General features: G+C 41.1%; 1 protein-coding gene across 2 annotated transcripts in view; it reads left to right on the top strand.

Moving 5' to 3' along the window:
* The window catches only part of MACROD2 (mono-ADP ribosylhydrolase 2), a 974476-nt gene extending 953640 nt beyond the window's left edge, over window positions 1-20836 (top strand). For both annotated transcript variants that reach the window (XM_053380605.1, XM_053380604.1), the window contains exons 16-18: window positions 8099-8185; window positions 14655-14723; window positions 20575-20836. In XM_053380605.1, coding sequence (XP_053236580.1) covers window positions 8099-8185; window positions 14655-14716 — 149 coding nt within the window. In that variant the 3' untranslated portion in view covers window positions 14717-14723; window positions 20575-20836. The remainder of the gene's footprint in view (window positions 1-8098; window positions 8186-14654; window positions 14724-20574) is intronic.
* Window positions 20837-23041: the final 2205 nt, after the last annotated feature.

The following is a 23041-nucleotide window of genomic DNA, read 5'->3' as shown; positions in this document are numbered from 1 at the left end:
GTTCTCATCCTGAAGCAAAGTTCTTAACCTGAGGTACTATTTCTGGGTTAGCGGAGTCTGTAACCTGAAGCATGTGTAACCTGAAGCGTATGTAACCTGAGGTACCACTGTACAACATGTGTTGGGATGCAACTCAGCTTGTACTGGAGGCTGATGTGCCTGCATGGGACAGAGGACATATAGAAAAGAATCTCCAAGTTTCCTAAAATGTCCTTTCTCACTGAACCTGTGCTGACCTTCTCTCAGGTAGTAGTCTCTTAGGGTTGATGGCCTCATTTTCTACTTCGTGATTTTTTATTCTCACTTTGGGGAAGGAGTCATCTTTTGTGGCTCTTCTGCTGAGATGCAAGAACAAACGTGGGCCAAGGCATCTCCACCTTACTTAGAGAGAACTAGAGAGCTTTCCTATCAAGCATGTCTTTCCTAAAATAAACACAGGTTTCTCTAAACTCAGACTCTTAGGGCAAAGTGTGCTCGTCCAACAGGGATTCAGTGCTAAGTTCAACTGCTGCTGAGCGTTTTAACTCCAAACACCCACAGAATATACCCATGGAGACTTGGGGAGCAGGCCCTGAACTTACATGCTCCTTATTTTTTCATCTTTCACCACAGAGAAAACTGAATACCAAGCTTGGAAACCCTGCGTTAAGCTACTAAATTTTGCAGGATCAGGAGTGAACCCATGTTCATATAAAAGATGAGAAAAATAAGGAACGAAGTGTGTCAACCCCTTCCAATCTCTTCCTTCTGAATGCAATCTTAGAATGGGGGATAAGGATCAAATTCAAAGTGAAGTAATTAATCACCTTTGGGAATGCAGGCAAATTCATTGCTAGTTTTAGCAAGTATTTTACTGATCTAACTTTACAATCAGGCAAGTTGTTTCTTATTTCCAGTGTGAAAGACCACAAGAGGTGCCCAGTTCATCCGTACCTGCAAGATGCCAACACATGGTATAAATGCCATCCCATAGACAAAAAGTTGCCCAAAGCCCTTTGTATAACCCGTAAAGACAACTAGTTGGCAGGCATATGGTGTGGGGTCTTTTCAGTGGTGGCCCCACAATCGTGCAATTTGATTCCAAGATTAGGCAAACTGCATCACTTGATACTTTTAAATGGGCATTAAAGACCCAATTTTTTCATTGTGGGCTTTAAGGCTTAATTATAACCTGGGCTGTAGATATAGCATGGTGATTATTAAAATAATGCAGCACTTTTATTACTATATGGCTTACGGTATATTAGCTTTTAATGCTGTTGTGAAGGAAATGGATCCTTCATATTGTATTGGCAATGTCTGGATACATAGTTTATTATCTGCTTTGAAAGACATCATTCGCTTGAAAGGTGGTCTATAAGTAATTCATTAACATAACATAAACTATTAGCAATGTCTTCTGGGTCTTCTTGCATTATCTCTTTTTAAAGTGTTACATTCAGATTTTCTGGTACCTACAGTGTGATCAATAGCAATTTGACAGAGTGCAGAAGAATCAGATTTTTTTAAGGTTGGTTTTTTTATAAAAAAAATGTTCCAATTGATTAATGTTAAAGTACAGCATAGTTGAAGGTTTTCTATGGCTAGTCACAACAAATTTCTTATCTGCATCATGCCTTGTAAATTTATTCACTATATGGATTTTGCAGTGTTGGACGATTCGCACTTATCTGTGGATCTTAGTCTGCATAAGAAGAATACCTGGAAATAAATACCACTGAATTCAATATGTCTTCCTTTTGCGTAGATATATATAGGATTGCACTGTTAATACCATTCAGGGAATTGCTTATCTCCCTTTCTCTCTCTTTTTAAACTTATCCATGCAGTCAACTTGGTGTCATATTGCATACTTACAAAAGTAAAAACAATAACAATAAAAACTGTCACCCAGATATTTAAAAACTATTATTCAGGTTGGTGAAAGAAAGTATTTTTAAAAGTTCAAATTTTCACTCGGATTTTACTTTCTGAACGTTTGCTGTATGCAGAGCTAAAAGCAAGAAGTATAATAATATTTGCAACAGAGTCCAGTCCTTTCATGTAATTTAGAGAAGACTTGCCTGGTTCCTTTGTTACATATCTTTAGGTGACAGGCAAAAACATTCCTCTTCTCCCAAGCCTTTGGATAATAAAACAATTTAAACGGTATGGGGCGAATTGTTTTTGTTTGCTACTATGTTATGTATTTTAGTATTTTAAACTGCCCTATGATGCTTGGATGAGGGTGATATAGAAATTTAATAAATAATAATCATAACAATGGAGAATTCAGTGGGACCTAGTTAAGTATATATCGGATTACAGCCATAGAAACTTACTTTGGGGGAAATGAAATTTATTATTTGCCCCGTGAACAAAATTTAAGGTGTGCATGCATTGATTTTCAGCACAATCCTAACCACGCATACTCAGAAGTAAGTCCTATTGAATATAATGGGATTTACTCCCAGGTAAGTGGGTTTAGGACTGCAGATAGCTATTACTGTGCGTATGGGTGTTGTTTGTTGGTTATTTGTATGTGTGTGGGATATGGTTAAATGCTTTATTTAAAAAATAGGGTGCCCTAGATTCTCAGCAAATCTTTGCAGGATTTATTTTAAAACCTGTCTGGAAGCAATTTTGTGCACTATCCTCGCCGCCTCCTCATACTGCATGGCTGGCTTTGAGTACTGATTTTCTAGAAATATCACCCACCTAGGAAGTTTTATGATAATCAAGGCTGTCAGTAATGCAATTGGAAATGGTAATTGAAAGTGGTATCTTGCAAACTGTGTTCCGGTATCTCTCATCTCCTAGCGGGGTGGCCCTGAAATGTGCATCTTGTTTGTGTTCCAAGCAGTAGCAATCAAGATTGAAAAGGGGAGAGAGAGAGGGAGAGAAAAAATTGAATAAAAATGCTTGTAAAGGCACTTCTTGTTTTGATCAGATTCTGCTGTTTATGTGGAATGGACTCATTTCTCTGTGGCACACAGTTTTATTGCCCAGCAGGAAAAAAGTGCTTTGGGATAATACCTGTTTCACATGCATGTCAGAATAACAAATGCTTCTGTTTCCCCCCTTCTACACACACTGGGCAAGGCAGAATAAGCAAAAGGGAGATTAATATAAATGGAGATCCAGTGTCATGGAAAGCCTGCTGATCTTATGGCCAGTGCTTCCTTTTCTTGCCACCCACAGCAAATGATTTTACTTTGATTCACTTGCAACTTCTCCGTGTGGCAAGTCCTCACATCACTTCTCATAATGACACTTTGTCATTCACAAAGCAAATATGACTGTCCTGATGGTCTCTGTTATACAAGCGGTCATTCGGGCCAAATAACAGCATTTCCTTTGTGTGGCTGTTGCTTGTTCATTCTGCACTACTGCCAGCATCACAAGCATAGCCTCCAACATTTCTCTGATGAAAATAGGGATGTCCTATCTAATAATAATAATAATAATAATAATAATAATAATAATAATTATACCCAACCCATCTGACTGGGTTGCCCCATCCACTCTGGGTGGCCTCCAACATATATAAAAACATAATAAAACATTAAAAATTGGGGGGGGGGAACTTACCTATACAGGGCTGCCTTCAGATGTCTTCTAAAGGTTGTATAGTTACTTGGCTCGGGGGTCGCATAATTCCATAGCCTCCAACATTTCTCTGATGAAAATAGGGACATCTTAAGGAAAAACAGGACATTCTGGGATCAAATCAGAAACCAGAATGGTTTTTGTAAATCTGGAAAATAGGGGCAGCTAAAGGACTGCAAATCTCTCCAGTTTTCCTCCTCCTCCTGGGTTTTCAAAAGGATGGAAAATAGGGGCACTTAAGAGGGTCAGCACATGAAAGAATGCTATACATTTCAGATGCTGAATGCCATTCTGCGTTGGCACCCACCATGCTGTATCATATCCCAACAGCGCAATCCTAACCATATCTACTCAACCCTATTGAATTCAATGGGGCTCCTAGGTAAATGGGGTGAGGATTGCAGTCTTAGTTATTCAGAGGTGTTCCTTTCCTTGAACTATTTTCTAGCACAGTGCCAGTGAAATGCTTGTGCCAGTTCTTGAACCTAGAGAACCAGAAGCTTCATGTACACAGATGAGCAGCTTCACCGACACCTATTCAGGAGTGCACTTTCAGCTATGAACCTTCCATCATTAATACATTCGCTTTGTTTGACCTAATTTAACTGGAAGCATATAATTATTTACATAGAATAATACATATATTCATAAGGAGAAACCGGTGAAATCAACAGACTTCAAAAATAAGCAGACCTAATAAAATAAAAAACAAAGGTCCGTATAGTTAAAGCTATGGTTTTCCCAGTAGTGATGTATGGAAGTGAGAGCTGGACCATAAAGAAGGCTGATCGCCAAAGAATTGATGCTTCTGAATTATGGTGCTGGAGGAGACTCTTGAGAGTCCCATGGACTTGCAAGAAGATCAAATCGATCCATTCTTAAGGAAATCAGCCCTGAGTGCTCACTGGAAGGACCTGAAGATCCTGAAGCTGGGGCTCCAATACTTTGGCCATCTCATGAGAAGAGAAGACTCCCTGGGAAAGACCCTGATGTTGGGAAAGATGGAGGGCACAAGGAGAAGGGGACGACAGAGGACGAGATGGTTGGACAGTGTTCTCGTAGCTACCAGCATGAGTCTGACCAAACTGCAGGAGGCAGTGGAAGACAGGAGTCCCTGGCATGCTCTGGTCCATGGGGTCACGAAGAGTCGGACCCGACTAAACGACTAAACAACAATAAAATCACCAAAATATGATATTTATTTTTTCCTTAGGAAGGTATATAGACCGCTTAATCAAAACACACACAGAATTCCCCTTACATACCATCCTTCTGAAAACCCAGGAGGAGGAGGAAAACTGGAGAGATTTGCAGTCCTTTAGTTGCTCCCCTCAAGAGTCCCCGATGGCAGGAGGCATGGAAAAATGAGGGGGGCAGGTGCACAGGGGAGAGGTGGACTGCAGATGAGGGCATACCTCTGTATGTGCCTTCTTACCCCTCAACCTCTGATATTAATGAAATTGTGGGTACGTGTTCCTTTTGGTGTCTCCACATCCTACCTGATTTTTTTCCTGCTTGTAAGCACAAAATACAATGTGAGTGGCGCTGTGATCTAAACCACTGAGCCTCTTGGGCTTGCCAATCAGAAGGTTGGCGGTTCGAATCCCTGTGACAGGGTGATCTCCCGTTGCTCTGTCCCAGCTCCTGCCGACCTAGCAATTCGAAAGCATACCAGTGTAATTAGATAAATAGGTACCGTTCCGGCAGGAAGGTAAACGCCATTTCCGTGCGCTGCTCTGGTTTCAGTGTTCCGTTGCGCCAGAAGCGGCTTAGTCATGCTGGCCACATGACCCGGAAAGCTGTCTATGGACAAATGCTGGCTCCCTTGGCCTGTAAAGCGAGATGAGCACCGCAACCCCTGAGTCGTCTGCAACTGGACCTAACTGTCAGGAGTCATTTTTTTAGCACAAAATAATAGGCAAGATAAGATGCCAACAGAGTGGATGTTGCCCACTCATTATTACAATAGGTGAGCTATGCCGGTCCCTCTCACCCAGTGGTAGCTGGCATACCAGCACTAACAACAACATTTATGCGCAGCACCTCACAACCATTGGCTCTATCCAAGCACCTTGCTGCTACCTGGGTCACAAGTGCATGAAGCAGAAGAAAAGTTCATTTGGTTGAAGAGAAGCCAGTCATGCTGACTAGCTAATGGGCAATCTTGAGGCAATGCTTATGAACTTCACACAGTGGCGTAGTGTGGGTTGTCAGCACCCGGGGCAAGGCAAGTAATTTGCGCCCCCTAACCCGTGGATTTGCGCCCCCTAACCCCCAGATGTTGCGCCCGGTACGGCCAGCCCCCCCTGCACCCCCCACGCTACGCCACTGACTTCACATGAGCCTCTTTAGTCCTGACAACATCAGCACGCCTAGATATCCCTGAACGGGAGCGAAATTGGGGAGCTGAGGCGCTTACCTGTCACATCATGCCAAGTTTGCTTGGTTAACAGGCAACATCTCAAAGAAAGCTGCCACAGAACTGTGAGGCATCAGCTGTCAGGCAGGGATGTGGTGTGGATATTTATCATACTGTATATCCCAAACATACGTACGTTAGATATTTGAGGGAGCCTCAGTAGCAAACATCTGAAACCTGACAGCTCCCCCCCACTGCAAGATGGTTATTTTTATAAAGCACTTCTAAGCATTCTTTTCCTGAGCTTTTAAAAATGTATAAAGAAATGGAGCACTTTCATATTTTTTATTATTTTCGGTCATGGCCAATTAATAGTTTCATACTAATCAAACCACTTCAGTGGTTTTCACATCACTTAGAGAATTTATGTCACAAAGGTAACTAACAAATATACATATATCTTAAAATCCAATGAAAACTCAGTGGGTGATTTTAAATGTGTGCTTGAACTTGACAGATCCTTCAGAAAATATACAGATGATTCAACAATAGAGTGACACAGTTGTATCTGTCAAGTGTGAACGACAGTGATGAGTCAAGTGCTTGGGAAGTTTAGGCCCATTGGTGTCTAACAAACGCCAAGGGAAAACCTCCTTTGCTCTACAGAATTCTCAGGAGAAGTCTTGAAATTTTAACATGCATGCCAAGTTGTCATTCCAGAAGTTCACTGACAGGGAAAGTCTGAACACAAAGATGTTTATATGCAATTTAGCAGGGGGTCGAGAAGAAGAACAATAAAAAAAAAACAAGATGAAGGAAGGAATATGTCACAAAAATAAAATCACTGCAAGATTTCTAAAAAATATATTTAAAAATCAGAGAATTTCAGGATTTTGCTGCTTGTGTCTCAAGTTTATATATTGGAAGACTAATAATAATGAGATTACTCTGACTCAAAACCTAATGCCTTAACTCTGAAGGTGTGCTGTATGGACCAGGCAGTCCTGGTTTCAAATTCCTATGCAGTCATAAAGTTCCCTAAGTGACTTTGGGTCAGTCATTCCCATGGCTTCACCTACTTCACCTACATGGTTGTTATCAAGATAAAATTGAATTGGTGGAAGAGAAAACAGTGTGCACTTCACTGAGTTCCTTGGAGCGAAGGTGTGGGATGTCTTTTTTAATGACAGAATTGTATCATATATTTTGACTCTGTCCCTACCCCAGAGATGCTCTCCATTGTCTCTCGAGACAGGTAGATCCCAACAACCAACAAAAGCCATTGAGTTGAGTGACCCTGAGCAATTTTTCTGTCCCACCTGTAAAAAAGAGAGGTGATTTGTGCTTAAGGTGTTACGTTTTGAAATGCTCGGTCCCTGCATCCCCTCTCTCCAAATTCTCCTGATTGCCTGGCAACCAATTGCTTGATTTCTATAGCTCAGCCACAGGGTAGGCATCACAAGCTTTATAGTTGCTACAAAATACGGAAGTGCCATCATGGAAATTAGCTAACAGTTGGCCTCTCAGAAATCCTGAATGGTGGAAATCTGAAAGAACAGAGTATAAAACAGAAAAGGGCCCTTTTCCTGTATGTTTCAAATTTAGCATTGTTGGGAGTTTCAATCGGAGCTTGCCAGCCAGCCTCAAGGCGCCAAAAAAATAAAAATCTGGAGTGCCTGCCATCTACATTTTCCGAAATTTAAATTCTAGTCTCTGTATGAGTGCTCAGTGTGCAGGCTCTCCAAGAGCATCAGTTTTAACTCTGTCCCTTAGAGGAAAGGTTTAAATATGTGATTAGGGGCCTATCCCATACTATATTTTGCAAGGAGGAGATTCTTCAGAAAGGATCTGAGAGGAGAAAGTCAGGCAGCCGAGAGGAAAGTCCATACTGCACTATAGGTTTTAACAGTCCCGCTTAACAAAAGAGCACAATCCTGAAACAGCTTTGAAGTAATTCTTTTTTAAAAAAAGCCATGCCTCCCTTGCTATCGCTTTTCAGAGAAACCTTTGCCCTTTCTTTGAATGGCTACCACTATCGTAACATTCATAAAGCTGTGTTATGACTAGAAAATAATGGACACTCCGTCTGTGAATGATACATTAATCAAATACTCTGCATGTTTCTCCCCCCCCCCTTTGTCATTTCTAAAGGAGCAGGAGAAGAGAAAGGGAAACATACTGCAGAGCCGGTGCAACCCGAAGGTCCGTGTGATACAGAAAACATTTCAAGTAATGACAGTAAGTTTCCAAATAGCTTTGCTGTTGCCAGAAAATTGGCACATTCAGACGAGTGAAGGCTGCATTACAGTTCACCCTTTGATGCGCAGGTAGAACATGATATCATCAAGTCTTCAAAGGTAGCCTACTAAAAGCCTGGGTTGTGGAATGGCTTGGCAGCACTAATTGCTAGCCACAAGGAATGCTGCACTGCCATCAGTTACGCAGCTGTAATTTCAATGGGACTTAATGCATGACCAATCAAGCCTAGGATTGCAGCTCTGACATGCCCATGCCAAGAACTCCATTGCACAGCCGAGAAGTAGAGGAAAATATGCACGAGCAAACAAAAGCATTTCGTGTTTTTGTTCTCTCTTCCCTCCCAGCTCCAGTCTCCTGGTGCGCTTTGAAAATAAGTCAGCCACTATTAGAGGATAAGGATTAAAATTAGCTGCGTTTGAATTTAGAGAATGTCATCATTCCTTTCTGTCAACCATATCTCTAAACAGAGTCTCTCTCTTCTCTCTCACTCACACACATACATTTCAGTTAGCTCATTCCAAACACCTTTGGGCCGTTTAGTCAGTTTGAGGTTCTGTCTTACAGAGATATGTGCATTATAAATGCTTGTTGTAAACACAGGTGGATTGTCCTTTTGCTGCATGTCATAGGTAGTTTCCAAGCTCTTAAAATATATATTGGAATAAAACACACCCAGCAGTCTATTCTTGGCTATTATCCCAGTTGAAGAATATTTCTCCTCAGCCCCTAACAACACACACACATTTTCCGTGGTGCTGCAGATATCCAAAGCTTAAACCATGTACAGTGGTGCCCCGCAAGACGAATGCCTCGCAAGACGGAAAACTCACTAGACGAAAGAGTTTTCCGTTTTGGAGGTGCTTCACAAAACGAATTTCCTATGGGCTTGCTTCGCAAGACGAAAATGTCTTGCGAGTTCCTGCAGGGTTTTTTTCCGCCCCCCCCTTTTTCTAAGCCGCTTATCCGCTAAGCCGCTAAAAGTCGCTAATAGCGCTAATCCGCTAATCCGTCAATGGGCTTGCTTCGCAAGACGAAAAAACCGCTAGACAAAGAGACTCGCAGAACGGATTCTTTTCGTCTTGTGAGGCACCACTGTATTTGTCTTACCCAGTTTCTTTTGGCTTAGACGTAACTAAGTTTTCATTTAATTGGAGTAGTTGCATTTTGAGCATGATTCATCTAAATACGTTACAAAAAATACATTTGGGGGGGGTTTGTATTTCAAGCTACTCCTGAGCATGAATGGTGACTTGCATGATTACTATTGTGCTTTATTGCATTTGGTGCACGCAAACATATTTTACGGCACGCGGGTGGTGCTGTGGGTTAAACCACAGAGCCTAGGACTTGTCGATCAGAAGGTCAGCGGTTCGAATCCCCGCAACAGGGTGAGCTCCCGTTGCTCGATCCCTGCTCCTGCCAACCTAGCAGTTCGAAAGCACGTCAAAGTGCAAGTAGATAAATAGGTACCGCTCCGGCAGGAAGGTAAACGGTGTTTCCGTGCTCTGGTTCGCCAGAAGCGGCTTAGTCATGCTGGCCACATGACCCAGAAGCTGTATGCCGGCTCCCTCAGCCAATAAAGCGAGATGAGCGCTGCAACCCCAGAGTCGGCCACGACTGGGATTTTGAACTGCTCAAGTGGCCATCTGAATTCATCTGCCCACTCTGTCCCTGCTTCCATTTTTGTAGAACAGTGGCAGGCAGCAAAGGCAAGAAGAATTGGCAGCTGCAAAGGGGCCTCAAAGAGAGCCTCAAAGTATTATTAACCCATTAATTATAATACTTTTTATACGGGAGAAGTTCTTTTCTTGAATTGAAAACATTCCATGTAGTTAAAGATTGGCTGTCCATGGAAAGCTAAGAGATTTCATGAAAGATTCCTGCAGTAGCCCTCTTTGTAATAACACTGCAGAAATAAAGGCGCATGTTTCACTTTGGAGTGTGTTCTAAGGAGACGTTTGTTGCCCTCCGTGGTTGTATCTCCCATGTATTCTAACTTATGCCACAGATTTAGGGTTGGGAGAGCACACCTTCCGCCTTTAAATCTGTAGAACAAATAAAAAAATGAACGAATAGGTTCAATCCAAATTAGATATTTCATTAAGGGAAATTTAATAGAACAGCGCCATCAAGCATCAGGCCAGCAGCTGCAGTAAGGTTTCTATATGAGCATTGCCTTGATTTAAGTTTGGTGGAACATTTGGCAGGAGGAAAAGTTGGCCTTATTCTGGACTCTGAGGACCATGTTGAGGCAGCACTTATTTTTCTACATATCTATAGAGTGTGCGAGGGACGCGGGTGGCGCTGTGGGTAAAAGCCTCAGCGCCTAGGGCTTGCCGATCAAAAGGTCGGCGGTTCGAATCCCCGCGGCGGGGTGCGCTCCCGCTGCTCAGTCCCAGCGCTTGCCAACCTAGCAGTTCGAAAGCACCCCCGAGTGAAAGTAGATAAATAGGGACCGCTTACTAGCGGGAAGGTAAACGGCGTTCCGTGTGCTGCGCTGGCTCGCCAGATGCAGCTTGTCACGCTGGCCACGTGACCCGGAAGTGTCTGCGGACAGTGCTGGCCCCCGGCCTCTTGAGTGAGATGGGCGCACAACCCCAGAGTCTGTCAAGACTGGCCCGTACGGGCAGGGGTACCTTTACCTTTGCCTTATAGAGTGTGCAGTATTATTTAAGCCTTGAACAAAGTCTGTGCACTACTGGTAAAAGGTTTAGTATTGCAGCCACACACATCCTGACAAGTTTGGAAGTTGAATACAGATGAACAATTCACAAGCAATTCAACAGACTCTTTGCAGGTGTATTGATATAACAAGAGTGAGTCAGAAGCAGACATGCTTCACAGCATATGACCAGCATATTTACATTTTTTTGTCTTCTTTATTTTTAAACTTTCATTCAGGTGTGCATTTATTTCAGGCAATTTCAAAACTTTCACACAAGAGCTTTCCAGGGAAACTCCCAGTATCAGCAATGGATGTACCAAAACAGCTTCTTCCAGAGACTTTTATAGGGACAAGTTATTAAAGCTTATGAAAGGTCTCATTCAATCCTGCAGGAACAAATCAGAAGAAAGGCTGTGAAAGTATATTCAGAAGTACTAAAATCTCAGAGACCATATGTTTCTCTTATCCATTTTACAGTCCATTTACAGTCTTTGATTCTTTCTAATGGCAAATAACTGTATTATAATAACTGCATTTGTTGCTTTTGCAAAACCGCAACAATAGGCATTATGGTGAGGGAATTGAGGTTTAGGACATTCTATATAAAAGAAGCCTGAACTATAGAAAAGTTAGAGCTCAGGTTCCTTTTTAATTTCGATCCCTTTCTGTTTCCACATTCTATAAAACTAAACAAAATAGAGCATTCTTGTCAGTATCAAAATAAACATTGCCAAATAAAAACCAGCTGCAAAAAAATGCAAGGAAAATCCGTAGTAAAGGACTAAATTCAAGCAAAATTAAAAATGAAAATGAGCTAAAAAGTATAAATTTCAACTTTTCAAAAAAAAACAACCTGATTCGCAATGAAGCAAAAGAAAATCAACTCATTCTTCCTCACCATCGTACATCAATCAATCATCCCATTAAATGAATCAATCCAATTAAATGCCCAACTCCCTATTCTCTATTTTTTCTGGTCACTGTCAATAATGTGGACAGGCAACACCATTTAAAGCTGCTGCTGCTGTGCCTGGGAACTTCAAGGCTGGATTATTGCAATGCACTCTGCGTGGGGCTGGCCTTGAAGGAAACTTGCAACTGGTCCAAAATGCAGTCGTCACATTGCTGACTGGGTTCCATTTGGAAACCCAGTTCCAAATTGAAAGAGTTGCATGGCAGAATTCAAACACATCAGTGTTTTAAAAGCCCCAAATGGCTTAGGCTGCAATTGTTTGAAAGATTGCCTATTTCCGTTCACACCCTCTCCACTTTTAAGATCAGCAGTGTGAGCCCTCTTAGCAGTTCCACCACCCTCAGGAGCTCTGGTGCGATGGGAAGACTGGGAGACGGTATTCTCTTTGGCAGCTCCTCAGGTGTGAAACTCCCTCTCCACCGAGGTGCATCCAGCACCTCCATTCTGTAATTTCTCCTGTATGTTGAAGATACACCTCTTTCCCTGGCCCATGAATGATATATACCGTAGTTTTCTGTGTATAAGACTATATTTTTTCCTAAATTTTTAAAGTTTAAAATAAAGGGTTGTCTTATACACAGATAGTGCATAGTTGTTGTTGTTTAGTCGTATCCGACTCTTCGTGACCCCATGAACCATAGCACACCAGGCACTCCTGTCTTCCACTGCTTCCCGCCGTTTGGTCAAACTCATGCTGGTAGCTTCGAGAACACTGTCCAACCATCTCGTCCTCTGTCGTCCCCTTCTCCTTGTGCCCTCCATCTTTCCCAATATCAGGGTCTTTTCCAGGGAGTCTTCTCTTCTCATGAGGTGGCCAAAGTCTTGGAGCCTCAGCTTCAGGATCTGTATTTCCAGTGAGCACTCAGGGCTGATTTCCTTAAGAATGGATAGGTTTGATCTTTTTGCAGTCCATGGGACTCTCAGTTTCCTTCAGCACCATAATTCAAAAGAATCAATTCTTCGGCAATCAGCCTTCTTTATGCTCCAGCTCTCACTTCCACACATCACTACTGGGAAAACCATAGCTTTAGCTATACAGACCTTTGTCATCAAGGTGATGTCTCTGCTTTTTAAGATGTTGTCTAGGCCTGTCATTGCCCTTCTCCCAAGAAGCAGGCGTCTTTTAATTTCGTGACTGCTGTCATCATCTGCAGTGATCATGGAGCCCAAGAAAGTAAAATCTCTCACTGCCTCCATTTCTTCCCCTTCTATTTGCCAGGAGGTGATGGGCCCAATGGCCATGATCTTCGTTTTTTTGATGTTGAGCTTCAAGCCATATTTTGCGCTCTCCTCTTTCACCCTCATTAAAAGGTTATTTAATTCCTCCTCACTTTCTGCCATCAAGGTTGTGTCATCTGCATATCTGAGGTTGTTGATATTTCTTCTGGCAATCTTAATTCTGGCATGGTATTCATCCAGCCCAGCCTTTCACATGATGAATTCTACATATAAGTTAAATAAGTAGGGAGACAATATACAGCCTTGCTGTACTCCTTTCCCAATTTTGAACCAATCAGTTGTTCCATATCCAGTTCTAACTGTAGCTTCTTGTCCCACATAGAGATTTCTCAGGAGACAGATGAGGTGATCAGGCACTCCCATTTCTTTAAGAACTTGCCATAGTTTGCTGTGGTCGACACAGTCAAAGGCTTTTGCATAGTCAATGAAACAGAAGTAGAATTTTTCTGGAACTCTCTAGCTTTCTCCATAATCCAGCGCATGTTTGCAATTTGGTCTCTGGTTCCTCTGCCTCAGCTTGCACTTCTGGGAGTTCTCAGTCCACATACTGCTTAAGCCTGCCTTGTACAATTTTAAGCATAACCTTGCTAGCGTGTGAAATGAGTGCAATTGTGCGGTAGTTGGAGCATTCTTTGGCACTGCCCTTCTTTGGGATTGGGATGTAGACTGATCTTCTCCAATCCTTTGGCCACTGCTGAGTTTTCCAAACTTGCTGGCATATTGAGTGTAGCACCTTAACAGCATCATCTTTTAAAATTTTTAATAGTTCAGCTGGATAGTGCATAGTACATTTTCTTAATTTTGAGTCCCAAAAATTCTGTCTTATAAACAGAAAAATCCGGTATATAGGAGCCACCCTATTCTTGTGACTGTAATTTGTTTTTAAAATTCTATTTTAATTGTATTAAAATTGCTGTAACCCATTGTGAGATATTAATGGAGTAAGGACAAATAATAACAACAGCATGTCTTGGGTGCCTGTGCAAATTCTTCTGCATAGAGTAGCAGCTCAGAGAATCATCCCTGTGTAGGGCTCTGTGGCCTCTGTCTCAGAGCATTTCTTCAGTAGTCAGACGATGAAGGAGCTCATGAAGAATAAAGGAAATAAAGTGAGAAGCATACTTGCTGCCTAGACCTGCATTATATAGCATTTGACTGTAGTGCTTGATAAATACTGTTTTGCCTATCAGGTCCTGCTGTGATGCAGCTATTGGATTCTCCCAATCTTGTGAGATTGGAAATGAAAACATTGGAACATCTGAATATTCTTCATGTAAAAATTGCACCAAATAACATTAGCGGTAATATCAAAGGTGGTATTTCAAATTCGGGGTTGGAGGGTGCCAGATTCACAGCAATTATAGCAACATTCCTATTTAAAGAAAGTGAATTGGGCTTTGAGGTGTGGAACTTCTCATAGAAGTGCTAGCAGTTCAGATGAATTTGTATTACATATTGATGTTTGGAAATGTACTTATGCAATGGATTGCTCTGAAAATAAGGATATAGTTCAGTTACTAGTGCTATTAAAAATGTGCCGAAGTATAATCTTACTACTATTTAATTCGTAGTTGAAATGAATAGTCAGGCTGAAGACATAGATGAACCTACAGAATCCCAGACAGACAATTAATTTGTAGGTAAGTCAATTCACTTTTCTTTTCTGTCGTCATTTTTTCTTTTCATTAGCTGGCTCATGTATGATTCATGTACAGTCTTTCTGCAAGTTTTGGGCCTGTAGAAGCTAAGAAAAACAAAAGAAAAAGAGCATGAATCACACTTACATTCCAGAATTCTAAAATTCAGGAGATTGTGTATGTGCCAATCACACATTCAGTCCCAGCTGTCAAGGGCTGAAGATATGTATGGGCAACAGAACTCCATTATATGAGAATCTGAGTAAATAACTGGTGTGAACCAAACTTTACAGCTGCAACCATTTTCATGTTTGCAGAGAATTGAGAAAAAAGAAGAAGAGCTGCCACCATTTCAGACACAGCTGCTAGTTGTTTCAGAGTCATGCCAGATTCACCTTCCATTTATCTATGTGATGAAGGAAAATAAAGGTTTTTCTGAATTGGCCATGACATCACTTCACATGCAAAAGGAGTGGGGAGAGAAAGATTCTGCTACAGCAGATATGCCACTACTGTGTCTGATCTTTATAATATCCTACCCATGAAAATGAGTGATCATCTCTCTATATATTACTGTATATACAGAAATGTAAAGGGAAGGGGGCTAAAGTGGTCTATGATTAACCATGAAATCCTACACATGTCCTTTCAGAAGACATTCAGTTTAATAGGACGTATTTCGAGTTAAGCGTGTCTAGAATTACAGCAATGTGCCCTACATACAATTTTTTAAAAAAATATTAAAAATGGAAACTAGTTGCCAAATAAATCCGGTAACAGCATTCTGGATGACATCCCAAGAGAGGATGTATTCTGTGGTCATCAAGGTGGAACCCATGGGCACAGATGTGCCCAGGCAGACATTTGCTTGAACCCACAGGATTTCTTCCACCTGCTTCTTGCTCAGTTTATTCTTGAAAGAAGCATTCTATTGTTGCCAACAGAATAGGTTGTGTTGTGTGTTGTGCCTGTGTCTGTTTCCTCGGTTGACATGCCCACCGGCCCCAAAAGCTTGGCAACCCCCTAGATGTGTATGTTTTATTTATTTGTATACCGTCCTGCATCTGAAGATCACAGGGAGGTTCACAACATGTGTGTGTGTGTGTGTATTAGATCAACAAAACTCCAGCAAAAGCAATGTGAGCAATTAAGAATGATGACTTTTTTAAAGCTGGAACTCACCAGAACTCAGTTCCAGCACCTCTCAGGTGTATGCCATTGCCATTTTAAGAGAACAAGGGAGATGTTCATGGTGAGTTCTTCTAGAAAAATAGCACTGCAGAATAAGCATGTTGAATTACAGTTTAGGAAGATGATAAGCAATACATACTGGCTAGAATTAATCTTTGCAGTAGACTGGCTTTTGAACTGTCCATACACACACACACACACACAGTGGTACCTCGGGTTAAGTACTTAATTCATTCCGGAGGTCCGTACTTAACCTGAAACTGTTCTTAACCTGAAGCACCACTTTAGCTAATGGGGCCTCCTGCTGCCGCGGCGCCACGGCGCAATTTCTGTTCTCATCCTGAAGCAAAGTTCTTAACCTGAAGCACTATTTCTGGGTTAGCGGAGTCTGTAACGTATGTAACCTGAAGCGTATGTAACCCGAGGTACCACTGTATACACACACACACACATTTCTATTTCTATTTTTATATATTTATATATATATATATATATATATATATATATATATATATATATATATATATAATTTGTTGTTTAGTCATTTAGTCGTGTCCGACTCCTCTTGACCCCATGGACCAGAGCACGCCAGGCACCCCTGTCCTCCACTGTCTCCCGCAGTTTGGCCAGACTCATGTTTGTAGCTTCGAGAACACTGTCCAACCATCTCGTCCTCTGTCATCCCCTTCTCCTTGTGCCCTCCATCTTTCCCAACATCAGGGTCTTTTCCAGGGAGTCTTCTCTTCTCATGAGGTGGCCAAAGTATTGGAGCCTCAGCTTCAGGATCTGTCCTTCCAGTGAGCACTCAGGGCTAATTTCCTTAAGAATGGATGCATTTGATCTTCTTGCAGTCCATGGGACTCTCAAGAGTCTCCTCCAGCACCATAATTCAAAAGCATCAATTCTTCGGCGATCAGCCTTCTTTATGGTCCAGCTCTCACTTCCATACATCACTACTGGGAAAACCATGGCTTTACCTATACGGAATATATAGATATAGATATAGATATAGATATAGATATAGATATAGATATAGATATAGATATAGATATAGATATAACAAACACACGTAACCTAAAAGGTGTGCCAATTCAGTTACAGAATAAATAAAATAATAATAATAATTACTCACAAATATTGGCACACACATATCAGCTGGATTCCTAGATAGAAAAACAACAACCCAAATTATAAAATGCAGTTTTGAGATCACTTTGGAAGATGGGTACTACACACACACACACACACACAGAGAGAGAGAGAGAGAGAGAGAGAGAGAGAGAGAGAGAGAAACAAATCCGTTTCTACCATTCTTTTGTAATGCTTGTTACAAGTTACCAATATCATATAGACCGTGATGTGTTATTTACACCCATAATGGGATTTTGTGTATCTCAAAACCAAATATAGAAGCTTTGTAACAGTGGCAGTTCTGTCACAGAGATTTTCAAAGCGTCCTATTACTATGTGTACCTTTTTGTCCTTGTCAGTATATTGACAATATACTGCAGTGTTGCAGATGGGAGAAAGAAATAGGGCCCTGCTATAGCCTCCGTTTAAAAAGTTGTCAGGCAAAAAGGAGGGGAGGCCACACACAGCATAACAATTAAAATGCTACATTGAAATTCTTCTTTTCAGTTTCACCATCTAATTCATTTTCATTCTCTCTCTCTCGGCATTTATATACTAAAAATAAAGCTATCAAGTGCTTGCCATTTTAGAAATAGTTTGAAAGGCTATGACCTCCATTGAGCAGAAAAATATAACTAGTTTCTATAAATTGCTTTCATCTAAATGGAAAGACACTCTTTTTCACTGAGTAGTGAATTGAATCATTTATTTTCCCCACAAATATATGCATTAGGAGATACCAGGTGGAATTAACAAGCAAAAAAGAAAAAAAAGTTATTATTCCATTGAATCTTTTTATGTTTCATTCTCGGGAAAATAAAAATATCTGATTTGCAGAAGGTGGGAGCAATCATTCAAAACTTAACCTACTCTTGTACCTCAATACCTCATGTATTAGCCATGGTTAGATAGACATGACCAGGGTTGCAGAGACTGCAACCACAATTCATTTATTTTTATATTGTAAGTGAAAATTTGTTTACAGTGCATATAGGCTAAGAAATAAGTCTCACTGAGTTTAATAGGAACTATGTTCAGGTAGGATTGCTGCCTTAAAGTCTCCACTAGAAGGTCGAGCAACTTGTGCACACGTATAAATACAGATATTTTAAATAAATGTTTATTCAAAACAAAGGAAAGGATGGACAAAAGTACAGACACTCCTATCTCGGTTTAATAAGCCGAGGTACAAATGCCATCTTTTGGCCACACAAACAGGTTCTTCCCTCCTCTCCTGATGTGAGCCACACAAAAAAGCCAGAAAGCCTTCTACTAACTGTAGTTTAACACTGAAGTTATTACCAGCCATGGTTGGAGGTTGGCTTAATATTCTTGTTTGTTCTGAGGCCCTTAACCACAATTTCCCAGTTTGGTTGAAACAGGAAACTCTAAGAGACAGGGCATCCACAAAGGTGCTGTCTGTTCAGTATGAGCCATTCATACTTTGGAATCTTAAGATGAGATATTGACGAAGTAGTGAAAAGATAATATACATGTAACAAGAAATTGGGGGAATGAAGGACACGGATAAAATATATGAGAAACTCATGCAGGGTAGTGAGTTGAAGAGATGGAAGATAGGGTAAAATAATACTTAACCAAACATGAAGCAGTATAATTACTTACTTATAATAAAAGATAACGTAATAGCAAAGAAGCCTGGAGGAGGAGAGAGAGAGGAACCCAGCCAGGTATGCCCGTGTATGCAGAGAAAAAGCTCAGGAAGACGGGGGAAACTTCAGAACAAATAATCCCTTTCACTGCAGACCTTTTACAGAGTCTAGTGTTATCGCCTTGTCTGATCAAAAAGCTTTTGTCATCTGCACTAAAGAAACTATAAGGAATCACTAATTGAATAAGCCATTTTTTAAAAAAACAAAACAAAAAACTATCTCTAATTCATATTTATATCATTATGTGATGTTTCTCAGAGTCCTTCCACTTTCGCCCACAGAAGCTTTTAAAAATAGCAAGTAGGCAAAAGATTAGAACTTTGTGAGGGCTAGAAACACACGTTCTAAGCAGATGAGATCACTCTCTTCCTTTCAGTTCCCACAAAGCTAATCAAAAAAAGGAAGCATAAGCTTTATGATGCACCACGAAGATAATTCAAGGTGATTCAAAATTAATAACTGATGCTAATAATGCTTTGGATGCAAGCTCACCATTTAATTACTCTGTGATAATCAGTTTCTAACATCCTCATAATTAAGTGCAATAGTTCATGGTAATGCTGGTGGTTAAAAATATGGATGTCACAAAGGATAGCAAATACTGCATTTGTAATAGGCATCTACTAGCTCACTGCCATGCTCATTTCACTGCGAGACAAGCATCTCCACCCATAAAAACGGTGCAACCTGATTACAATTAATTACAATTTGTCCCACTGTTGCACCTGTGTGACCAGCATTCATAAGACAAAGCTGGCTGCTGTTGGTGCACGCTTAGGACTGTTTTTGTTAATGTTTTTTAACTCCTTACTTGGACTTTCTGCTTATTGAGCATCCATCCCGATTTGTTTGCACCAAGTTTGCAGAGAGGTGAGAAGATGTTCCGGTAACTTCTTAGTGAATAGCATACAACCTGAAAACTACAGTGGTACCTTGGGTTACATACGCTTCAAGTTACATACGCTTCAGGTTACAGACTCCGCTAACCCAGAAATAGTACCTCTATTCAGGATGAGAACAGAAATCATGCTCCGGCAGCGCGGCAGCAGTGGGAGGCCCCATTAGCTAAAGTGGTGCTTCAGGTTAAGAACAGTTTCAGGTTAAATAAGGACCTCCGGAACGAATTAAGGACTTAACCCAAGATACTACTGTATATGGAAAAAGCTTATGCCCCAGTTCCAAAATTAGAAATCCTTAAGCCGGAAAGTTTGATGGTGCAGAATGCAGGCCAGAGCCAAACCACCAAACAGAAGGGTCCAGGAGGCAGCTGCTCCTCAATTTTTCCTCCACATATTTGCAAAGCCAGGACTACTAAAATGTAATGTCAGAAGTAGCCTTCAGAAAACACAGGTAAAAGTATGTCGTCGGTGCTCCTGTAGAGTTCTGTGACATTACAGTAATTTCATGATGAGTTGTTTTCTTTCCAGTACGTTTCCGAGCACAATTCAAAGTGTTGGTGCTGACCTTTAAAGCCCTAAAAGGCCTTGGTCCAGTATACCTGAAGGAGCATCTCCACCCCCATCGTTCAGCCCGGACACTGAGGTCCAGCACCGAGGGCCTTCTGGCGGTTCCCTCGCTGCGAGAAGCCAAGTTACAGGGAACCAGGCAGAGGGCCTTCTTGCTAGTGGCACCCGCCCTGTGGAATGCCCTCCCATCAGATGTCAAAGAGAAAAATAATTACCAAACAGAAGACATCTGAAGGCAGGCCTGTTTAGGGAAGTTTTTAATGTTTAATAGGTTTTTGTATTTTAGTGTTCTGCTGGAAGCCACCCAGAGTGGCTGAGGAAACCCAACCAGATGGGTGGGGTATAAATAAATTATTATTATTATTATCATCATTATTATTTCCATCCCTGCAGACGACCATGATGAGAGAAGAAGAGAAGAGGAGAGTGGAACAAGAACTGCAGTCACTGGTGCACTATATGACAACTTTATGACTAGCAGACAACAGCACATCAAGGAGAGTGAGGGATGGGGGGAGGGGGACTAAGGACAAGGATCCTTTACATTCATTTCTCTTCTTCGTTTCGTTTTGTTCAGTACACAACATGACGCTTCTCTACTTTGGTTACAATGTCCTGGTTCAATCTTCTTTGCTTCGACCCTGTATGTTTTTCATCTTCTTTTGAAAATCTAAGCCCCTCTGCAGAATAGGTCCGCACACACACACACGCCCTAAATATTATTTCTCAGCTCTAATACCTCTTCCAGGCAACATGTGCGAATGACCTTTAAACGTTGTTAGAAATCCTCAGAGGTCTAGGGGAATGTTCGTATCCTTTGCCATACTGGTACCTGTCAGCCTGTCAAGGCCGGTGCCTCGTAGTGTTCGGCTTGTTATGCTTTTCTATGGGCAGCGGGAAAAGTATAAGAACTAGAAATGCATAGAGGTGTGTGAATGGAGATTTCAGGACCCTTGTGTCAGATATTACTGCTGCCATGTGGAAACTGCTCAAACAAACATTTCTGGTGTTGCTGAAGTTGCCTACAGGTAGCCTTATGTAAACCAGAGGTTGGAAAATATTCCCATATGGAGATTCTCCATATGATTGAGCCAGTCCATCTGATAAGAGGCTTGCAAGCATTGCAACGTCTGTGTTTTTCAGTACATTTCATGTAGGGGGCTGGTGACAATTGAATTGGCTGTCGGGTGCATTTTAAGTTATCCATGGATTTATGAGGTTATGGGCAAACTCATGGGTTACTCATGAGGTTACTCATAGAGTTTCTAGACTAACTTGACTTTTCATATGACAATCAATTTCCGTCGTTAGCAAATCCTTTGCTAAACTACTCACGGCATGAAACATTTTTGTACCCCAGTTGTGTTGCCACATGGCCCTATATTTTATTGTCTAGTAATGGTCAGTTAGATACGGAACATTACTATCACTTTTGGTGCCCTCTAATGAGAGGGAGAGCTGATATTCTGCATCTAGCACATTATAAAATGTGGCTTCTGGCTTTAACAATTTCTTGTCAACTCTTGTTATATTTTCAACTGCATATGCACACTTTTTAATACATAAAAATGCAATTAACAGTTATTTGGTGACGAATGTTGTACCATATGTCATCTGTTCTGCTCGCAAATGCTGTGCTCGACTTAAAAACAAGAATTTTACATTCATTTTTCAACCACACTGTAAATTAAAATGATACCCTACTTGCAAGATTGAAAGAACACACAGCATGAGTCCATGGTTTGATATTCTGAAAACTATTTTCCAACCGCTGTTAAAAACAATTAGAGGAATGTTTTTACATTATGAGATTCTGGTTTAACTTATTATGCATAGACACCATCCACCACAGTCCTAAAATAATTTTAGGAATTTTCAAAACAACAGCAACAACCCCAAACAATAAAGGTGTAGGGTGTGTGTGTGTGTGTGTGTGTGTGTGTGTGTGTGTGTGAAATTAAGCTAAAATCTATCAGCCCTACTCTTTTTCTTCCAGTTTTGCCAACTTGAATTTGTAAACATATTTTAAGCTTCCACAATTGTATATGGAAATATGAATTAGTTTACCGCATGCCACGTAGGTGGGTTACCAAGCCAAGGCTGCTGTTTCCATTGTGATCTATAGTTGTGTTGCCAATTAAGCAACATTTATGTATGGGCAGGGGGAAGAAACACTGTGCTATGAAAAGATGGCATCGTCTATTGCTAATTTCACCTGTCATTTTCAACCATCCGTTGCGGTGATGTCCAGAAAGTAAGATTTTTTTCCATCTGGAATCACAAAGGCATTAATATAATCAGCATTAATATGAACCTAGGTTCCCTGTATAATAAATTGTATGGGTTACATTTAAATCCATGTCATCTGATATTTTGCTATATTTAGTAAGAATGTATTTTAGTCTCCCATTATACCTGTGGAGCTCCTGTGCCTCTTCTTTTCCTTTCCTGCTAACTGGAATCAGAAGTATCTTTTTATGTTTTCTGCCCCACCTCCCTTCTCTTTGTGTTGATTTATCATTTCTGGTAGATTCCACATACTGTGATCGAAGGACTAGCAAGCTATACGTCACAAGACACACCCCAAATTAGCAGAGGCAATCTGCATGTAGAAGCAGCCTTCAGAGAATGGATTACCTTGCCCAATTTGATCCATGCATGAAAAGAGAGGTGGTGGGGCTTTGTAAAAATACATGGGGCTACCTAAATGATGCCCTTTAGAGACTCACATGCGTCTCACTACTTATCCACACTTCCTGCCCTGTTGCCTTCCTCTTGGGAAAACCATTCTTTATGCTCAATTGGAGCAAATGGCAATTTGGGTTTTCTCCAGATTGACGTTGCCTCCAATTTAGCAAGG

This window comes from Podarcis raffonei, chromosome 3 (genome assembly GCF_027172205.1).
Source record: "Podarcis raffonei isolate rPodRaf1 chromosome 3, rPodRaf1.pri, whole genome shotgun sequence".
NCBI classification, from domain to species: domain Eukaryota; kingdom Metazoa; phylum Chordata; class Lepidosauria; order Squamata; family Lacertidae; genus Podarcis; species Podarcis raffonei.
This window is presented reverse-complemented; position numbering and strand designations above follow the sequence as displayed.